Here is a 20,220-nt window from a genome sequence, read left to right as displayed (position 1 = left end):
AGTCTCCTGATGCATCCGCTGATAGGTAAACCGGCCGGCCACTGGCGTCAGCCCGAGACTTACGATCAGCTGATGCGTCAGGTGACTGCATCAGGTGATCCATCGCCAGGTCCTGCATCCTGCAGGCATACGTCCCCGGGGAGACTGCACACACCCGGAGCGGCGGTACCGGGAGCGGACATGGCACCGGGACCCTGCAGACAGGTGAGTATGATTTTTTTTTTTTTCTACTGTTCACTTTTGATTTAGCAGCCACTTCCACCTCCCGCCCGAACATGGCACCGCACGGCAGCATACATGCACAGGACGGGAGGTGGAAGCAGCGGTGACGGTACCGGGAGGATTCACGCTTCTGTATTTACTGACAGAAGGAATCCTCTTCCTGTACATGTCACTTTACTACCCACCTCCTGCGTTTATAGCTGCGCTTTTGGTCTTAGAAACGCAGCAAAACGCACCAAAACGCAGCTATAGTAACAATTTGCGTTTCTCATTGCGTCTTTCAACATCCCATTGCACTCAATGGATGAAAAGCGCAGTGAAAAACGTGGGAATAATTCACATGCTGCGTTTTTGTGGCACCACAAAAACGCAGCTGAAAAAAAACGCTGTGCGCAGACAGCAAAAATGAAAACTCATAGACTTTGCTGGGGAAGCCGAAAATTGCGCAAAAACGCCGCGAAAAACGCACTGTGTGAATTTACCCTAAAGCATCTGTTGTGATTTATCTAGACTTTGCAAAGACATTTGATATTGAACCCCAAAAAAGCCTTTCAAAGAAACTCCAAAAACAAGGACTAGAGGAAACTATAAGCAGATGAGTAAGGAATTGGCTAAAAGATAGGAAACAAAGAGTCATCATAAATGATAGATTCTCTAAATTGGCTATAATCAGCAGTAGGGTACTGCAGAAAGCTGTGTTAGGACCGATTCTTTTTAATCTTTTTTTATGACCTTTTTATGGGATTGAGTGGAAAGAGTTAGTATTTGCTTTTAACACCAAACTATGTAGGATATTAAAAACTGACACTGATATATTAATGCAATATTAAAAAAGGATCTGAATAAGATATCTCAATAGGCAAACAATTGGCTAATGAGATTTAATGTTCAAAAATGTAGAGTAATGTACAAAGCATAGTAATTCCATTGCTGCGTATACTGTAAATGAAAAGAAACTAAACTCAGGACTACAGAACAAGAGAAGGGCTTGTTTATTCTGGTTACAAGTATGCTGAGCCGCATTACCCAATGTCAAGAAGCAGCTGCAAAACTAAACAAAATCTTATGGTGTATATAAAAGAGAGAATAGAGCCAGTGATCCCAATGTATTGCAACTGCTCTATAAATTACTGGTAAGGCCACATTCAGAATAGGGGACCCAGCTAAATTATTAAATTATTTCAAGGTATGAGAAGCCTCTCATATAATGAGAGGTTGTAAAAGTTGGGCTTGTTTAGCTCACAAAAAGCCATCTCAGAGGAGATTTCATTTATATGTATAAATACATGTGTGGTCAATACAAAGGACTGGCACATGACTTATTCCTGCCATACACATTACTAAGGACCAGGAAGCACTCACTGCAAGTGTAAGAACGGCAATTCCAGCAGCTAAAAAGAAAAGAGTTCTTTACAGTCAGAGAGTCTGACTATGGAATGCCATACCTCAAGCGATAGTAATGACAGACACTATAACAGCTTTTAATAAAAGGGCTTGATGATTTCCTCAGTACACATAACATTATAAGTTATGGATGATTTTGTAACAGAAATGTATTATTGGTGGAGAAAAGTTGAACTAGTTGGACCTAAGTTTTTTTTCAACCTATATAACTAGGTAACTATATAATATTTCTGCTATTACATGTATTCCCCTTCCATAGTCACTGGTGTGCATACCTTATCTCCATATAGTGATTTTTTTTTAGGTTTTTGCACCCAGTTCAGACATAGAATGGTGTCCCAAACGTTATTCCTTATTTGTTAGTAGTTTTTCGTTTGTGAACCCTCCCCACTCACACCTATTGCCAATCCACATGATACGTATATATATCCTGGGTCTCAGCTTCCCATACACGGTAAGTTTTTTAACTGCATGAGAGGACACACACAAGCTAGGGACCCCAACGTAGAGAAATACTTTGGCGTAGTGTTGTGGCTCTATTGCATTGATCAATTCAGTAGCTAAATTTCTCTTTAGTCATATGTTCATGGCAGTAATGCAGGTTCCATTTTCACATTTTCATTCTTACATATAGCTATTGGATTTTTCATGTCCGTATTCACACAGCAGTTTCTGCTATTACATGTATTCCCCTTCCATAGTCACTGGTGTGCATACCTTATCTCCATATAATGTCACTCAAACATGGCATCTGACATCATTTTCGGGAATAACCAGGCAATCAACTGAGATATGAATATTATTCAATAGCAACGCATCAGAGTGATTCATGAGAGGAGTGTGTTTTCATTTGACTGCATCACCTGACTACTGTTTTCAATGGAGACACATAGAAATAATAAATATAAGGCTCTCTCATTGGACCTTGTTTAATTGTGTCATTGTATACATTTCCATCTGACATTGGACCGTGTCACTATGACGTGTTGTATACCAGAAGATCTGGTAGGCTAATTGTTTCTTCAAATGGTATTCCTCTCCCAATGTGCTATTATACATCACTAATAGAGCCTGAAGTTGGGAGCATAACAAAAGTAAAACAGAGAAGGGGGCAGGTGTTCCAATGGTAAATTTAGTCAAAACAACATTAGTCAAAGTTCCATCCAAACAGGTGTGCTTGGGGAAACAAAAACTTGGTTTGATCAGCAGGAAAAATTTTAGATGTCATAAGATTAGTCAGGCTAATTTGAGGGTCTAGATAAAATAGAGTGTAAAAATAATATGAATAAACCCCATCCAAATGGAGTTGGCTTAATTGCTAGAAAGATAAGGACAATTATAGGATAGTAAAAGGGAGTAAGGGGTGCTTCACACATAGCGAGATCGCTACCGAAATTGCTGCTATGTCACGGTTTTGGTGACGCAACAGTGACCTCATTAGCGATCTCGCTGTGTGTGACACTGAGCAGCGATCTGGCCCCTGCTGTGAGATCGCTGCTCGTTACACACAGCCCTGGTTCATTTTTTTATTGTTGCTCTCCCGCTGTGACGCACAGATCGCTGTGTGTGACAGCGAGAGAGCGACGAAATGAAGCGAGCAGAGAGCAGGAGCCGGCATCTGGCAGCTGTGGTAAGCTGTAACCAGGGTAAACATTGGGTAACCAAGGTGGTTACCCGATATTTACCTTTGTTGCCAGCCTCCGCCGCTCTCACGCTGCCAGTGCCGGCTCCTGCTCTCTGCACATGTAGCTGCAGTACACATCGGGTTGATTAACCTGATGTGTACTGTAGCTAGGAGAGCAGAGAGCCAGCGCTAAGCAGTGTGCACTGCTCTCTGCACATGTAGCTGCAGTTCACATCGGGTTAATTAACCCGATGTGTACTGTAGCTAGGAGAGCAGGGAGCCAGCGCTAAGCAGTGTGCGCGGCTCCCTGCTCTCTGTACATGTAGCTGCAGTACACATCGGGTAAGTAACCCAATGTGTACTGTAGCTAGGAGAGCAGGGAGCCAGCGCTAAGCAGTGTGCGCGGCTCCCTGCTCTCTGCACATGTAGCGACGTTATGATCGCTGCTGCGTCGCTGTGTTTGAAAGCTAAGCAGCGATCATAACAGCGACTTACTAGGTCGCTGTTACGTCACAGAAAATTGTGACGTAACAGCGACGTCGTTATCGCTGTCGCTATGCATGAACCCAGCCTAACAAAATATCAAGAAGATAAATGCAGATTAGAGAAAACTGAAATTAAGTTGTTCGATTAGGTCTTGATAAGTGGATGTCCAGAGATGAAAATAGATTTGGTATCTCTCTGTAGCAGAAATGGATCAAAATGTCCCCCTGTCTGATGGTTTAACAAGATCAATAGCCATAGATTTGATGGCCATCAAATTGCCACCATGTTCAAGGTAAATATGTTGCATGATGGATGGGTCCTGGTTATTGTGGATATTCTAAGTTCCTGTGAGGTCTTGCTAATGTACTGTTTGACACACTTACAATTGATCATGTAAATAACCCCTTTTGATTTCCAAAACAGAATTCCCTGATGGTAAATCATTCTTGTATATTGCAACTAAAGAAGGTTTTTCCAATTTCCATATGTGCGCTTGCTTTACATCCTCGATATTTGCACTAGCCCTTCAAGTCTGTTAGGTAGCTACATTCCTAAATTCAGTCACTAGGGGCACAATAATGATTTTCTTAATACCAACGTTCTCATCTTCCCATTTTGAACCATTTGTATGGTCTTCATATACTTTCAAGTGTGAGATTGAATCATTTTTTGTTGTGCACAAGTTTTATTATGCACTTATCAATATAAAGTGGTGTTTGTTTGCTCACCAAGTGTTGGTATGTTCTTTGTCTATTAGGCACAGGTTCGACATATATTATTTCATATTAATAGTTAGGTTTAAACTATATATTCTTCTTGTTACCTACTGCATAGTGGCTCCATATAACAATATAAGGCTACTAAACAATAGAAATTAAGGAATGACGCTGACAAATCTCTCTGTACAAGCTTCATTCACTTTGTTGCATGCATGACTCTTATGATCTCCATAGTAAATAAATCTTTTTTTTGCTGCTTTTTCATTAGGACAGATCTTTTCAAATTTTTAAAATATGTTACCGAAAATAATATCAACCATTAAAGTATTGTAACGTAGCTCTTCTATACATATTTTTACTATAATTTAAATGAACAGTTTTCCCTGTATTTGATTTTTTTCCCAAAACCTGCAAAATGTCAGACTCAAAAAAATAAAGGAAAATATTTAATTTCAGGATAGACATGCACTCCTTGTTAACTGAGCTGGAACTGATAAAACATTCTCTAAATATGACTAGTCAAATATCATGAAGTTGAAATATGAAATGATCTTTACTTGATTTAAAACCAAAAGTATTTTTCTCTTCATTTAAATAATACATAATATGTGACATTTTAAAAGCACATTACATAAGTGAATGCTATCTGTAAAGTAGGCTAATGGACACAATAATATGAAATATAGATATACCTCAATTAAAATTGTACACTGGGTAATTATTTCAAGTCAGTAAAGCTGTATACATTTGTCTGGATTTTAAGAGTTTCCTCAATAATACTTTTTGCTCCAGCTAAAACTATGCTAAATTATTTTAGAAAAAAAAGTGGATAATTATTATAAAAAAATCTATTACTTAGCATGTGCTTTTCACAGCATGTGTTCTTAGAATGTCTATAGCATAAAATATCTTTGGATGTATCTTCAGCTCCTGAGTGTAATGACACTGATTAACTTGGGAATCTATCTATCTATCAATCAATCAATCTATCTATCTATCTATCTATCTATCTATCTCTCTGTCTGTCTGTCTATCTATCTATCTAACATATGACTGCACTCGGATGACACCTGAATGCAGTGCGATGTATGCATGGACCAGCAATGGAGAAGATGGATGGATGGCTCTGTCCATCTTCTTCGCACCACAAGATTGGACCACAGTTGCATGACACTCTGCTCACGCTCGTAGAGTTTGAGCCTGGGGTCATTAACTTATTGCATCTGATGTTTTTGCATCCGCTGCAATATTCAATTGGGACTCCAGCTTTTGTCTGTATATTGGCCACATTTGTGCACCTGTACATTAATTTAATACTTAAGGCACTATATTTATTCACTTGTCACTACCCACATGAAGATGTAGGACAATACTGTTTAGGGTCCATCCAAATTTATGGTACACCTTGATGTGGTTGGATGGCTTTGTGATCTCTTTGATCAAACAAAACTTCAAGTACCTTACATATTGCATTTCTGAAGCACTATAGAAGTTCATGTATTCAATGATTGCAGTATGTATATACAGTATCTGTATATTAGCCACATGGTGGATTTATGCACCTGTACATTGATTAATTACTAAAAGTTAACAGGTCCTGTATTTTCTTTCTTGCTCCAAAAAATTGACATATATTACTGCTTGTGTAACTGATATTTGATGTTCAGGACATAAATTTAGGTACATTAAATAAAAGGGGGCTGGCTGCTAGCATTGGTAAAAATCTAATTATAGACATCAAACAATGGAGTGAATAAAGGCTACTTTACACACTGCGATATCGGTACCGATATCGCTAGTGTGGGTACCCGCCTCCATCTGTTGCGCGACACGGGCAAATCGCTGCCCGTGTCGCACAACAGCTGTCACATATACTTACCTGTCTGGCGACGTCGCTGTGATGGGCGAACCGCCTCCTTTCTAAGGGGGCGGTCCGTGCAGCGTCACAGCGACATCACTGAAGCGTCACTGAACCGCCGCCCAATAGCAGCAGAGGGGCGGAGCTGAGCGGGACGTAACATTCCGCCCACCTCCTTCCTTCCTCATAGCGGCCGGGAGGCAGGTAAGGGGAGCTTCCTCGTTCCTGCGGCGTCACACGCAGCGATGTGTGCTGCCGCAGGAACGAGGAACAACTTTGTTACTGCTGCAGTAACGATTTTTAAGAATGGACCCCCGTGTCGCCGATTAGCGATTTTGCACGTTTTTGCAACGATGCAAAATCGCTTATCGGTGTCACACGCAACGGCATCGCTAATGCGGCCGGATGTACGTCACAAATTCCGTGACCCCAACGACTCCGCATTAGCGATGTTGCAGCGTGTAAAGCCCGCTTTAGTCAAGAGTCCAAGATGCTTAACAAGGTCCAACACAACCACCACATGCATTCTAAACTCAAACTAATAACAAAAGAGCAGTAAATACAATTGTGTTACAGGCTGAATAATACCATAATAAAAATATGTCTTCTCCGAAACAAATAAAAAAGACACCACCAAGTTAAATGGCACATGAAAGATACAGTGCCTTGAAAAAGTACATTTTTTCACATTACACCTACAAATTTATTTTTTTGGGATATTATGTAAACATTGCTTTCAGCGAAGCAAACTATGAACATGGATTACTGGAACCATGTCCAGTGGTCTGATGAGCCCGAGATAAACTTATTTGTCAAGCGTGTGTGGCAGAAACCAGGTGGGGAGTACAAATATTAGTGTGTTTTGCCTACAGTCAAGCATAGTGGTGGGAATGTCATGGTTTGAGACTGCATGATATCTGCTGGCTGTGAGGAGTTACAGTTCATTGAGGGAACCTTGAGTGCCAACATGTACTGAGACATACTGAAGCAAGGCTTGATCCCTTCGATAGACAATATTGAAACATAGTAACAATCCCAAACACACCTTCAAGATAACCACTGCATTGCTAAAGAAACTGAGGGTAAAGATGCTGGACTGGCCAAACATGTCTCAAGAGCTAAACCCTATTGAGCATATGCAGAGCATCTGCAAATTGAAGGTGGCACAGTGCTATGTCTCTAACATTCAGCAGCTTTGTGATGTTGTCATGGGGGAGTGAAAGAGGATTCCAGTGGCTCCGGTGAGTTTCTAGTGAAGTCCATGCCCAAGAGAGTAAGGCAAATGCTTTAAAAAAAAAAAATGTTGGTCATACAAATATTGACACTTATGGCACAGTTTGGCCATTTTTCTTTAAGTGTTTACTCACTTTTTTAGCCAGTGGTTTAGACATTAATGACTGTCTGTTCAGTTACTTAGAGGGCACACCAAATTTACACTATTATAGAAGCTGTGCGCTGACTACTTTAAATTGAATCAAAGTGTCATATCTTCAGTTGGGCCATGAAAATATATAATAAAATAATTACAAAAATGTGAGGTGTGGGTTCAAACCATGACACTCCCATCACCATGCATGACTGTAAGCAAGGCACACTTATCTTCTCACTGCTCACCTTGTTGTCGCTACACGCAAACACTATTTGAACCAAATAAGTTTATCTTAGTCTCATCAATTCACAGAAAATGGTTCCAGTAATCCATGTCCTTAGGATACTTTTCTTCAGTAAACTGTTTGTGGGCTTTCTTGTGCATCATCTTTAGAAGAGGCTTAGTTCTGGGACAATAACATTGCACAGCAATTTAATGTGGTCTGCATCATATGGTCTGAGCACTGACAGGCTGACTCACCCGTTTAACTTGTGCATCAATGATGGCAGCACTCATACATCTGTTTTGAAAAGACAACTTTTGCATATGACGCTTAGTATGTGTACTAACTTTCTTTTTTTTACCATGGTAAGGCCTTTTCTGAGTTGAACCTGTCTTGTTAAATCACAGTCTGGACCTGGCCACTGTGCTGCAGCTCAGTTTCAGGGTGTTGGAAATCTCCTTAAAACCTAGGCCATATTTATATAGAGCAACAAATCTTTTTTTTTAGATCTTCAGAGAATTCTTTGCCATGAGGTGACATGGTGAACTTCCCGAGGCCAGCATGAGAGAGTGACTGAACAATAACACCAACATTTAACAAACCTTCTCCCCATTCCCACCTGAGACCTTTAAACTCTAATGAGTCACATGACACCAGGGAGGGAAAATGGCAAATTGGGCACAATTTGCTAATTTTCACTTATGGGTGTATTTTCTTTTATTGCCAGTGGTTTAGACATTAATGTCTGTGTTGAGTTATTTAGAGGTTACACCAGATTTATGCTGTTATACAAATTCTACACTGACTATTTTACATTGTATCAAAACGTCATATCTTCGTCCCATGAAAAATACAGTATAATGAAACATTTACAAAAATGTGAGGGTTTTACTCACTTTTGTGATCTACCATATATACAGTCATGACCGTAAGTGTTGGCACTCTTGAAATTACTACAGAAAATGAAATGTATTTCTTAGAAAAATATTGCAATTACATTTGTTTTGTCATACACCTGTTTATTTTCTTTGTGTGTTTTGCAGCCACCAAAAAACTAAGGAAAAAAAAGGCAAATTTTACATAATTTCACACAAAACTGCAAAATTTTGGGGACACAACTTTGTTTGGAGCAGTATGAAAATCACACCTAAAACCAGATAAAAACAGCATAATCGGATTCAGTTTTTTTGCGTTGTGTGTCTGTGTGCACACTAAACATGTAGAATTTTCTGAGGACTTAGGAAACAAAATTGTTGAAAAATATCAAAAATCTTAAGGTTACAAGTCCATCTCTAGATGTCTTGATATTCATTTGTTCATGGTGCCCAGGTTAATCAATAGGTTTACAACCCATGTCACTGTAGCTAATCTCCCTAGATGTGGCTGGCTGTGAAACATTGATTAAAGGTTGCAACGCAGCATGGATTCAAAGGTGAATAAGCAGCCCCAATCAAGTTCCAAAGAAATTCAAGCTGGCTTGCAGCTCAGAATTCATCAGTGTCAGCACAAAGTATCTGTCAAAATGGGAATGAAATTAAACTCTATGGCAGGAGACCCAGGAGGACCCCACTGCTGACACAGAGACATTATAAACCTAGACTGTAGTTTTCCAAAATCTATCTAAGCAAAATTCTCATGGGAAAGCATTTTGTGGAAAAATATGTCAAATATGGTGAGGGTTTAAGGATATTTTGGGTTCATTTTGCATCCTTTGGTTCTTTGTGCCTTGACTGTGTGCGAAGGATCATGAAATCTAAAGGGTGCTTTCACGCTGCGACATTGATAGCGATTGCTAGCAATGTCGCGAGCGATAGCACCCTCCCCCGTCGTGCGTGCGATATGTGGTGATCGCAGCCGTAGCGAACAATATCGCTACGGCAGCGTCACACGCACATACCTGTTCAGCGACGTCTCTGTTGCTGCCGAACAATCCCTCCTTCAAGGGGAAGGTGTGTTCGGCATCACAGCGATGTCACAGCGGTGTCACAAAACAGCCGCCCAATAGAAGAGGAGGGGAGGATATGAGCGGCCGGAACATGCCGCCCACCTCCTTCCTTCCTCCTTTCCAGGGGACGCAGGTAGGATGATGTTCGTCGTTCCTGCGGTGTCACACACAGCGATGTGTGGTGCCGCAGGAATGACGAACAACTAGCGGCATGCACCACCAACGATGTTATGAAAAGAAATGACGTGTCAACGATCAACGATTTTTGATGTTTTTTGCGATCGTTGATCGTCACTCCTAGGCGTCACATGCTGCGATGTCGCTATCAACGCCGCATGTGCGTCACAAACACCATGACCACGACAATATATCGATAGCAATGTTGCAGCATGTAAAGCGCCCTTAAAGATTGAAAAAAAATTGGGTCACATTGCAGTGCCAAGTGTCAGTAGCTGGGTTTCTGCATTAGGTCATGGGTAGTGTTGATCGAATCCACCAAAATCCGAAACCGGCAGATCCTTGCTGGATTGAACAAAAAATCTGGATCCGCTCTGGATTCTGGTGCCCATATAAGTCTATGGGGACCAGATTCCGGAGATTAAAAATGTTTCTGTAAGGGATATGGCGGTAGGAGTGCACGCGGTTTACTCACCCGAGGCTATGTCATGGCAGCAAACTTCTTCCGGGTCACGCTTTTCCCTTCCGGAGTCAACAATTAAATTTTCATTGTTTTGCCCACCCAACAGTGCGTTTAATTGGTTGCAGCTAGACACGCACCCACCCTGAGTGGCAGCATGTCAGCTGACTGCAACCAATCAAAGGCAGCAAGACGGCAGGTGGGCAGGGAAAGCAGTGCAAGTGTCTGCGGGTCAATATGGTTATCGTGCATATGTTTCAGAAACACATGCACGTTCCTGTCAGAAGTGTGCTGCTGTGTCGGTGATGCGCTGTCAGACTTGTACAAGTCTGACATGACATCAGCCGGCATGGCCGGCATTACCTGCAGTGCTCTGAGCATGAGTGTGCATATACACAGAAACACATGCATGCTCCTGTCAGAAGTGTGCGGCTGTGCCGGTGATGCGCTGCCAGACTTGCACAAGTCTGACATAGCATCAACCGGCATTGCCAGAACAGCCTGCGCTTTCTGAAAATGAGTATGCATGTACACAGAAACACATGCATGCTCCTGTCAGGAGTGTGTGCAGCTGTGCTGGTGATGCTCTGTCAGACTCGTATAGGTATGACATGACATCAGCTGGCATGGCCGGCATGACCTGCCGCGTTCTGAGCATGAGCGTGCATGTACCTAGAAACACATGCATGCTCTTGTCAGAAGTGTGCGCGGCTGTGTCGGTGAAGCGGCTTTCTTTTTTTTATACTATTTAAATAAATAATTAAAAAAAACAACATGCTGTTCCCCCCTAATTTTTATCCTCAGCCATGATTTTGCCGGCGGGGGGCTGGGAGTCTCAGCCCTCAGCCGCCCAATATTGCCACATCTATTAGATGTGACAATCCTGGTGCAATACCGGCTCTTCTCGATTGACCTGGAGTGGTGCAAATTGGGGTAATAAGGGGTTAATAGCAGCGCACAGCTGCTACTAAGCCCTAGGTTAGTGATAGCACAGGCGTCTATGAGATAACTGCATCACACTAACCTGTACATGACAGTAAATAAACACAGACAGAGACAAATCCTTTATTTGGAATAAAGTACAAAACACACACCCTCTTTCACCTCTTTACTAATCCTCAACACCCTGCAGCTTCGGTGTAATTCACACGAGGTCCCACGCCGCTTCAGCTCTGCTACATAGCCAGCGGCCATACAGTCCCAGACAAAAGTTCTGTCACTTATCCATGTTATGTAAATTAAAGCTTATAACCTGACTTTAAATTCATCCATTGGTTTCATAAATTACCTTTTTAAAAGCTGAAACCCTCCCAAATTTGGTTTAGGTTATGAAAATAAAGTTGCTGCAAAGCTGAAATATTGATCATTTAATGAAGACAGAAAGGTCAGATTTTGACAAGACAAAAGTTTTGTCACCTTGTCATATAATGCACCCAATCCTAGTTTACATCCTCACCTGTGCTTACTAAATGATCCTTTAATTAGTGGGTATGTATAAAAAGATATCCAGCACCTCAGACCTTCAGTTGAACTGCAACTTGACCTCTGACAACATGCCAAAAATCCACCCTGTGACCAAAGCCTTGATTATCAAGAGGCTGAAGGCCAGATCCACTGGTGGATGGCACCATTAATGTGTCTCAGCGTCAAGTACAAAGAATTAAAAAAAGATTTCAAGAGGCTGGAGATATTTTTGACAAGCCCAGGTCTGGCAGAACCCGCAAGACAACTGCTCAGGAGGAACATTTATTGGTTAGAAAATCCAAAGACAGCCCCTCTTCCACTGCAGCAGAGCTCCAACAGGTCTGGTCACCTCTAGTCCCTGTGTCCACTAGAACAGTTTTTAGGATTCTGTCTCAAAATGGCCTCAAAATGTGCAGACAATGACAGCCATGATGACTGCTCGGCAAACAGATACTGTCACAGGCTGTGGGCGCGTGTGCCTGCAACCAATCACAGATGATAGGATGGCTGGAGGGCGGGGAAAACACGGAAAGCTGTGTGTATACGATGCACAGTACAGGAAGTGAATGCACAACCCGAAGCAGTATGCCGCCATGACACCGAGTCTCGGTATGTATGAAATGCTGTTTTATTCCTGTTTTTCTTTATTTTTCAATTATGTTCCCCAGTGCCGGATCCGGAGCGTGCACCAGGAATTCCGGATCCGGATCTGGCACCCGGGAATCTTTGAAACCACGCGGATCTGGACTTTTTACAGTTCGGATCCACTCAGCCCTAGTCATGAGTCTTCCAGAAGGACAGTGACACAAAATACTTTAAGAAGCACCCAGAAGTGGATGGAATCAAAGTGCTCGAGTTCTGAAGTGGCCAGCAATGTGTCCTGATCTAAATCTCATTGAACACCTGTTGGGAAGATCTTGAAATTTCTGCTAGGAGAAGGCACCCTTTAAATCTGAGAGACCTGGAGCAGTATGCAGAAGAAGAGAGGTTCAAAATTTTAGTTAAGAGGTGTGAGAAGCCTGTTAATTGTTATAGGAAGCAATTTCAGTTATTTATTCCAAAGGATGTGCAACCAAATAGTAAGTTGAGGGTGCGTACAATGTTATTCTGCCCATTTTTGGAATTTTGTGTTAAATTATGTACAATTCGTCTTTTTTTCAATGTTTTATTTTGTTTTGTTTCAAGGGTGCAAACACTTTCAGCCTTGACTGTATACACATAGCTATACATACTGTATACTGTACATATATGTATCCTTATGTGTGTGTATATATATATATATATATATATATATATATATATATTTATACAAAAGCTAAACAAATAGCACAAATTTTATAACATTTAATACATTATTGAAAAGCAAGTGCAATGTTTAAAAGAATCTGTAAGAAATCATTGACTTTTACAGTATAAAAGCATATTATGTTCTAAGCATTACTGTATTAGTCTATTAAAAAGATTATACAAGTGACACTGTCCTTCACCTGTTTCTACTAATGCTTTGCACAAGGTCAAAATCTGTTATAAGACATTTCTGAGAAGAGAATAACAAGAAACCAACCTGAAACTTGCTTAGCATTCTATGTGAACTGATTAGCTTTACAAAATACGTTAGTCAGATACATTGAATACACAAAAAAGAATAACCTTTTTTATCATACTCTTTATGATTTAAATATGCAAATAAAATGCTTTCTGCAATATTTTTTTTTCCAAACAATAATGTATTTACAAGCACTTAGCGTTTAGGTTGGACAGCCACTGGAAAATCCAGTCTAAAGAAATAATAGAACATTTTGTGATGGCTTTTCTGTTAGTTGAAGAATATCTCCCACATATGTCTCCAAATATCATATTGAAAATCATCAATCCATCAGACTAATAAACACCCTAGAGCTTTGAAACATTGAATCATCTACTCATCAAATACATGGGTATAACCAATAGACAGAACTGAGGGGGGGAATAATACACCAAGCTACTATTCATTTAGAGAAGAAAAGTGCAGATCACAGCATGTGACAATCCATCTTAATCTTGATGTTTTTAAGTTCAAAATGTGAAGAACAAAACTCGCTTGTTAAAGATTGGCTATAACAAAATAATAAAATCACAACATGTAGCTAATGGCAATAGAGTCAATGATTTGTCTTGCGCTCTATATTTGATACCTGGCTGGAGACCACCATACACATTTAATGGTTCTCCCATTCTGGCCAACTTTAACATGTATTTGTGCTTCTGGACTACAACTAAGTGGAGCATCCTATATTGTGCTACTTTTTACCTCCTTATCTCACTCGATTATAATAAAACATAAAAGGAAATCTATTATAAGCTATTTGCTATGTGAGCTGAATACAGCATGCTTTAAGTGTTAACACAGAAATTTCCGAAATGCATCTCTTATCACACTAGTGCAGTTGTTTATCTGGAATGTTTGTTTTAGGGGTGCAGGGAGCAGGAGCCGGCATCTGGCAGCTGCGGTAAGCTGTAACCAAGATAAACATTGGGTAACCAAGGTGGTTACCCGATATTTACCTTAGTTACCAGCCTCCGCAGCTCTCACGCTGCCTGTGCTGCCGGCTCCGGCTCTCTGCACATGTAGCTGCTGTACACATCGGGTTAATTAACCTGATGTGTACTGTAGCTAGGAGAGCAAGGAGCCAGCGCTAAGCAGTGTGCGCGGCTCCCTGCTCTCTGCACATGTAGCTGCATTACACATCGGGTTAATTAACCCGATGTGTACTGTAGCGAGGAGAGCAAGGAGCCAGCGCTAAGCTAAGCAGTGTGCGCTGGTAACTAATGTAAACATCGGGTAACCATACCCGATGTTTACCTTAGTTACCAGTGTCCGAAGCTTCCAGACGCCGGCTCCGTGCAAGCGCAGCGTCGCTTGCACGTCGCTGCTGGCTGGGGGCTGGTCACTGGTCGCTGGTGAGATCTGCCTGTTTGACAGCTCACCAGCGACCATGTAGCGATGCAGCAGCGATCCTGACCAGGTCAGATCGCTGGTCGGATCGCTGCTGCATCGCTAAAGTGTGAAGGTACCCTTAGCTTCTGAAGTTTATCATCGCTGGAGTGGGTAAATTAGAGTTGATCTAGTCTGGCACTCTGCCTGATGAGATGAGTACCTCACTGTCTGCAGAAATGTACATACAGAGCCTTGGGGGGGGCAAAGGCAGCTTTAACAGCTCTATTAGGTGCTAAACCTAAGGGCTCCGCTACACATCCGTGAAAACCACGTCCGTGTAAAACGGGCCGTTTTTCGGGTCCGTTTTCCGTTTTTTAGGTCCGTTTTTATGGTATGTGTGGCCTGCGTGTGTATCCCGTATGCTAGCCGTATGTGTGTGTGGAATGTCCGTGTGTGCGTGAGTGAAATAACTGACGTGTATGTGTTGTCCGTGTGAAATGTACGTGTGTGATGCAAAATGTCGTTACTACATGTCGGAAGACAGAGTAGCGGGATGAGAATGAACTCGGGTGAACTTCACCCGACTTCATAGTCATGCTGCGGCTCTGTCTGTGTGCCGTGTACTGATTAGCGGTCACCTGTGAAGGATTCACCGGTGACCGCTAATCCCCCGAGTGACTGAAGTGTCCCCCCCTCTCTCATACTCACCGTTCCCCGATCACCGGCGCTGCACGGCGTTCACACTGCTACGGCGGCTTTTTCTAATTTGAAAAAGCCGGCCGCTCATTAAACAATCTCGTATTCCATGCTTTACCCGCCCTCCAGTGCCTGTGATTGGTTGCAGTCACACACGCCCACCACGCTGAGTGACAGCTGTCTCACTGCACCCAATCACAGCAGCCGGTGGGCGTGTCTATACTGTGCAGTGAAAAAAATAAATAAATAATTAAAAAAAACGGCGTGCGGTCCCCCCCCATTTTAATACCAGCCAGATAAAGCCATACGGCTGAAGGCTGGTATTCTCAGGATGGGGAGCTCCACGTTATGGGGAGCCCCCCACCCTAACAATATCAGTCAGCAGCCGCCCAGAATTGCCGCATACATTATATGCGACAGTTCTGGGACTGTACCCGGCTCTTCCCGATTTACCCTGGTGCGTTGGCAAATCGGGGTAATAAGGAGTTATTGGCCGCCCATAGCTGCCAAAAAGTCCTAGATTAATCATGTCAGGCGTCTATGAGACACCTTCCATGATTAATCTGTAAGTGACAGTAAAAAAACACACACACCCGAAAAAAATCCTTTATTAGAAATAAAAAACACAAACAAATTCCCTCATTACCAATTTATTAACCCCGACAAACCCTCCATGTCCGGCGTAATCCACGGACCTCCAGCGTCGCTTCCAGCTCTGCTGCATGGAGGTGACAGGAGCAGCAGAAGACACCGCCACTCCGGTCACCTCCACGCAGCTAATGAGATGAGTAGCGCGATCAGCTGCTGTCAGTCAGGTAACTCGCGGCCACCGCTGGATCCAGCGGTGGCCGCGGGTAACCTCAGTGACAGCAGCTGATCGCGCTACTCATCTCATTAGCTGCGTGGAGGTGACCGGAGCGGCGGTGTCTTCTGCTGCTCCTGTCACCTCCATGCAGCAGAGCTGGAAGCGACGCTGGAGGTCCGTGGATTACGCCGGACATGGAGGGTTTGTCGGGGTTAATAAATTGGTAATGAGGGAATTTGTTTGTGTTTTTTATTTCTAATAAAGGATTTTTTTCGTGTGTGTGTGTTTATTTACTGTAATTTACAGATTAATCATGGAAGGTGTCTCATAGACGCCTGACATGATTAATCTAGGACTTATTGGCAGCTATGGGCTGCCAATAACTCCTTATTACCCCGATTTGCCAACGCACCAGGGTAAATCGGGAAGAGCCGGGTACAGCCCCAGAACTGTCGCATATAATGTATGCGGCAATTCTGGGCGGCTGCTGACTGATATTGTTAGGGTGGGGGGCTCCCCATAACGTGGAGCTCCCCATCCTGAGAATACCAGCCTTCAGCCGTATGGCTTTATCTGGCTGGTATTAAAATGGGGGGGACCGCACGCCGGTTTTTTTTAATTATTTATTTATTTTTTTCACTGCACAGTATAGACACGCCCACCGGCTGCTGTGATTGGGTGCAGTGAGACAGCTGTCACTCAGAGTGGTGGGTGTGTGTGACTGCAACCAATCACAGGCGCCGGTGGGCGGGTAAAGCAGGGAATACGAGATTGATTAATGGGCGGCCGGCTTTTTCAAAATAGTAAAAGCCGCCAAAGTTTTTATAACAGCAGTGCAGCGCCGCGCCGGGGATCGTGGAGCGGTAAGTATGAGAGAGGGGGGGGAACTGACCGACAGACAGCTAGAGGGACAGATAAGACAGAGAGACCGACCGACAGACATAGAGACCGACCGACGGGCTGAGGGAGAGAACAAAACAGAAAAAGAAAAAAGACCGACATCACATGAAAAAAGCACAAAACGTACAGGGAGCAAACAGAGATGCGTCCGTGTCACTCGGACGTGCGCACAGACCCATTGACTTTCATTGGGTCCGTGCTGCATGTTGCGTGCAGAAAACGGACATGCTGGCGTGAGACACGGCCCACAAAACGCATCACGGAGACAAACTAACGGACATAACCAAAAACGCAATTGTAACCGCTGAGATATAGTAACATTGGTGCACGTTTGGCCGTGTCTCCAGTATACACGGAAACGGACCAAACATGCACGTGTTTCACGGATGTGTGTTTCAAGCCTAAAACTGTGATTGTCAGAACCGCTGCACCAAGTAATCTAAAGTGTTTCATTGCTGAATTTAGAATCTCTTTTCCTAAATCATATGGCTTTCAGTTAAGTCAGCTGACAGATTCCTTTTAAGTGATCATTGGGATTCTAGTGAATTAATCACCATTAATCTAATATTTACTATATAATATTTAATTGTATACCATACGAGTAAGTGGTAAATAATTCATTTGAGGATCTACGAGCATTATTTCTGCATGTTCTAATTTCAGTCTCTTCAGTCTATGTTTTAATTAATCTCATGACAGTAAATACTTTAATTGATCTCAAGTCAATTTGACCTAAAGAAAAACCTCAGTTGCTATCAATCAGTTTCCAAGGTGAAATGGATATAGTGTATTTTGATTTGATACTATATATTGTATATATCGTTACAAAATATACTATGTTTAAGTGACTAGGAGCAATCTGCCAATGAACAGAATACGTGGCGTCATTCAATTTATCATGTTTAGTGACTCGCTTCCAGAAAGATGAATTAAAATGAAATCCCGATAAACCATTAATCTCTTGTATTTTATTGGCTGATCCTTTGGAAAATCACTGAATAAAAGATTGATTTACTTATCAAACTGGTTACGTAAAATAATTTAAGGTCCTCCACTTTGTATTTTGGTGTGGATATGCTTTGTCTTCACATTTGTTTTTTTACTAGATAAAGCTTTAAGTATTATAAAAGAATGGGAAAACTAATATATTCATATTGTACAATATGGTCTGCTTTTAATATAGTATAACGTAACATTACCAGACCTTACATTGTGGAATATTGTATTTGTATTATTAGTCTTCAAGTAGATTTAAAAAAATTCATTACAGTATATCAAAGTAATTTGTCCAAAATTTGCAGGTATGAACTAGTAATATACCTCTTACATTAATATACTATTAACTAATAGACTGATTATAGAACATAGAAAAGACCAAATAACCAAACAACCAATAGTAAAACAATGAAAATAGTAAATTTGATAGTTCTTATGTCAATAGTCAATACCTATATACATTCAGCAATTTGCATCCATATATATATTTGTGTATCTCAAAGAGTGTAAGCCAACTAAGTAAACCTAAGTAAAAAAAATGAGTGACTTACCCGAGTTTGGGTCAGAGTTTCCATCAGCTTCAGTTCTCTTGTCAGGAGATGCTTGGTCATAGAATTCATCCTGTGCCTGAACCAGAGGAAGTGGCTGTGAGATCAAAGTTCCGCTTCCTACAGGGTCGTGGTCTCCAAGGCCACTGTCACTGCAGCTTTCTTGAGAGCCATCAGGTAAATGGAATGTAACACGGCGCTGGGACTGTAACAAAAACATAAGATACAATTAGTTATTGTGTTTTATAGTTGAAGTAGCAAATCAAGTTTATGTCAGGTAAAATATTCAATACAGAAAAACTTAAAGGGAGTTTCCAAGTTCTACAAAAATTGAAGAACAGCTGCAAATCACAACAAAAAAATTAAATATAACTCCTTTCTTCCTTCTACCATTAATTCCATGCATAGCAATCATTAGTCATTCCAGTTTACATTAGAAGCTGCTAACAGGTGACTTATGCAGCCATTAGGGGCACTTTGCACACTGCGACATCGCAGGCCGATGCTGCGATGCCGAGCGCGATAGTGCCCGCCCCCGTCGCAACTGCGATATCTTTGTGATAGCTGCCGTAGCGAACATTATCGCTACGGCAGCTTCACATGGACTCACCTGTCCTGCGACCGTCGCTCTGGCCGGCGACCCGCCTCCTTATTAAGGGGGCGGGTCGTGCGGCGTCACAGCGACGTCACACAGCAGGCGGCCAATAGGAGCGGAGGGGCGGAGATGAGCCGACGCTGCACCGATGATACGATTACGATGTTTTTGCGCTCGTTAATCGTATCATCGAGCCTTTACACACTACGATGTCGCATGCGATGCCGGAAGTGCGTCATTTTCAATTTGACCCCACCGACATCGCACCTGCGATGTCGTAGTGTGCAAAGCCCGCCTTAGTCTTATGCTGCAATCTACTAGTGTTATCACTCAGCACTACTCAATAATGGGAAATTTATGTCCCGAGCTGTGGCCTTTGATGGACTGCATTGGTCCCATTTTTTCTGCTTCTAAACAAAGACCTAAGGTAAAGAAAAGGTCTACATGGTTTTGATTTTTATATTCCAACATTTACTTCTGTTTTTGAAACTCTTTTTGGAGGTATATAGTCCTTTTAGAAGAGTTGTACACTTATTGAAAACACCAGCTTAATAAACTGAGGACAAAAATTAATGTTGTATACTTACCTTTCAGAGGTGGCATTCCAGTTTGTTAGATTGGCAAATTATCGTGTCTTTTGCCAGCTGCGAACAATGTGTAACCACTCTTTGTTTATCATTAATATGCTGTCAGGATGGATATCCACTTTGATGAAATAATGCTAAAACTCTTGAGTGGCTGCTCAATGGCTGCAACCAACAAGTGACACAACAAGGGGAAGATCCTTACCAACATGGTTGTAATGGCAATGC

At 42.0% G+C, this 20,220-nt stretch overlaps 1 protein-coding gene across 1 annotated transcript in view; it reads right to left on the bottom strand.

The window, feature by feature from the left end:
* The window catches only part of LOC142289917 (protocadherin-9-like), a 1,826,751-nt gene that overhangs the window by 755,996 nt on the left and 1,050,535 nt on the right, over positions 1–20,220 (bottom strand). Inside the window, exon 6 of the mRNA XM_075333859.1 lies at positions 18,817–19,018. Coding sequence (XP_075189974.1) covers positions 18,817–19,018 — 202 coding nt within the window. The remainder of the gene's footprint in view (positions 1–18,816; positions 19,019–20,220) is intronic.

The sequence above is a fragment of the Anomaloglossus baeobatrachus genome, chromosome 2 (assembly GCF_048569485.1).
Source record: "Anomaloglossus baeobatrachus isolate aAnoBae1 chromosome 2, aAnoBae1.hap1, whole genome shotgun sequence".
NCBI classification, from domain to species: Eukaryota; Metazoa; Chordata; class Amphibia; order Anura; family Aromobatidae; genus Anomaloglossus; species Anomaloglossus baeobatrachus.
This window is presented reverse-complemented; position numbering and strand designations above follow the sequence as displayed.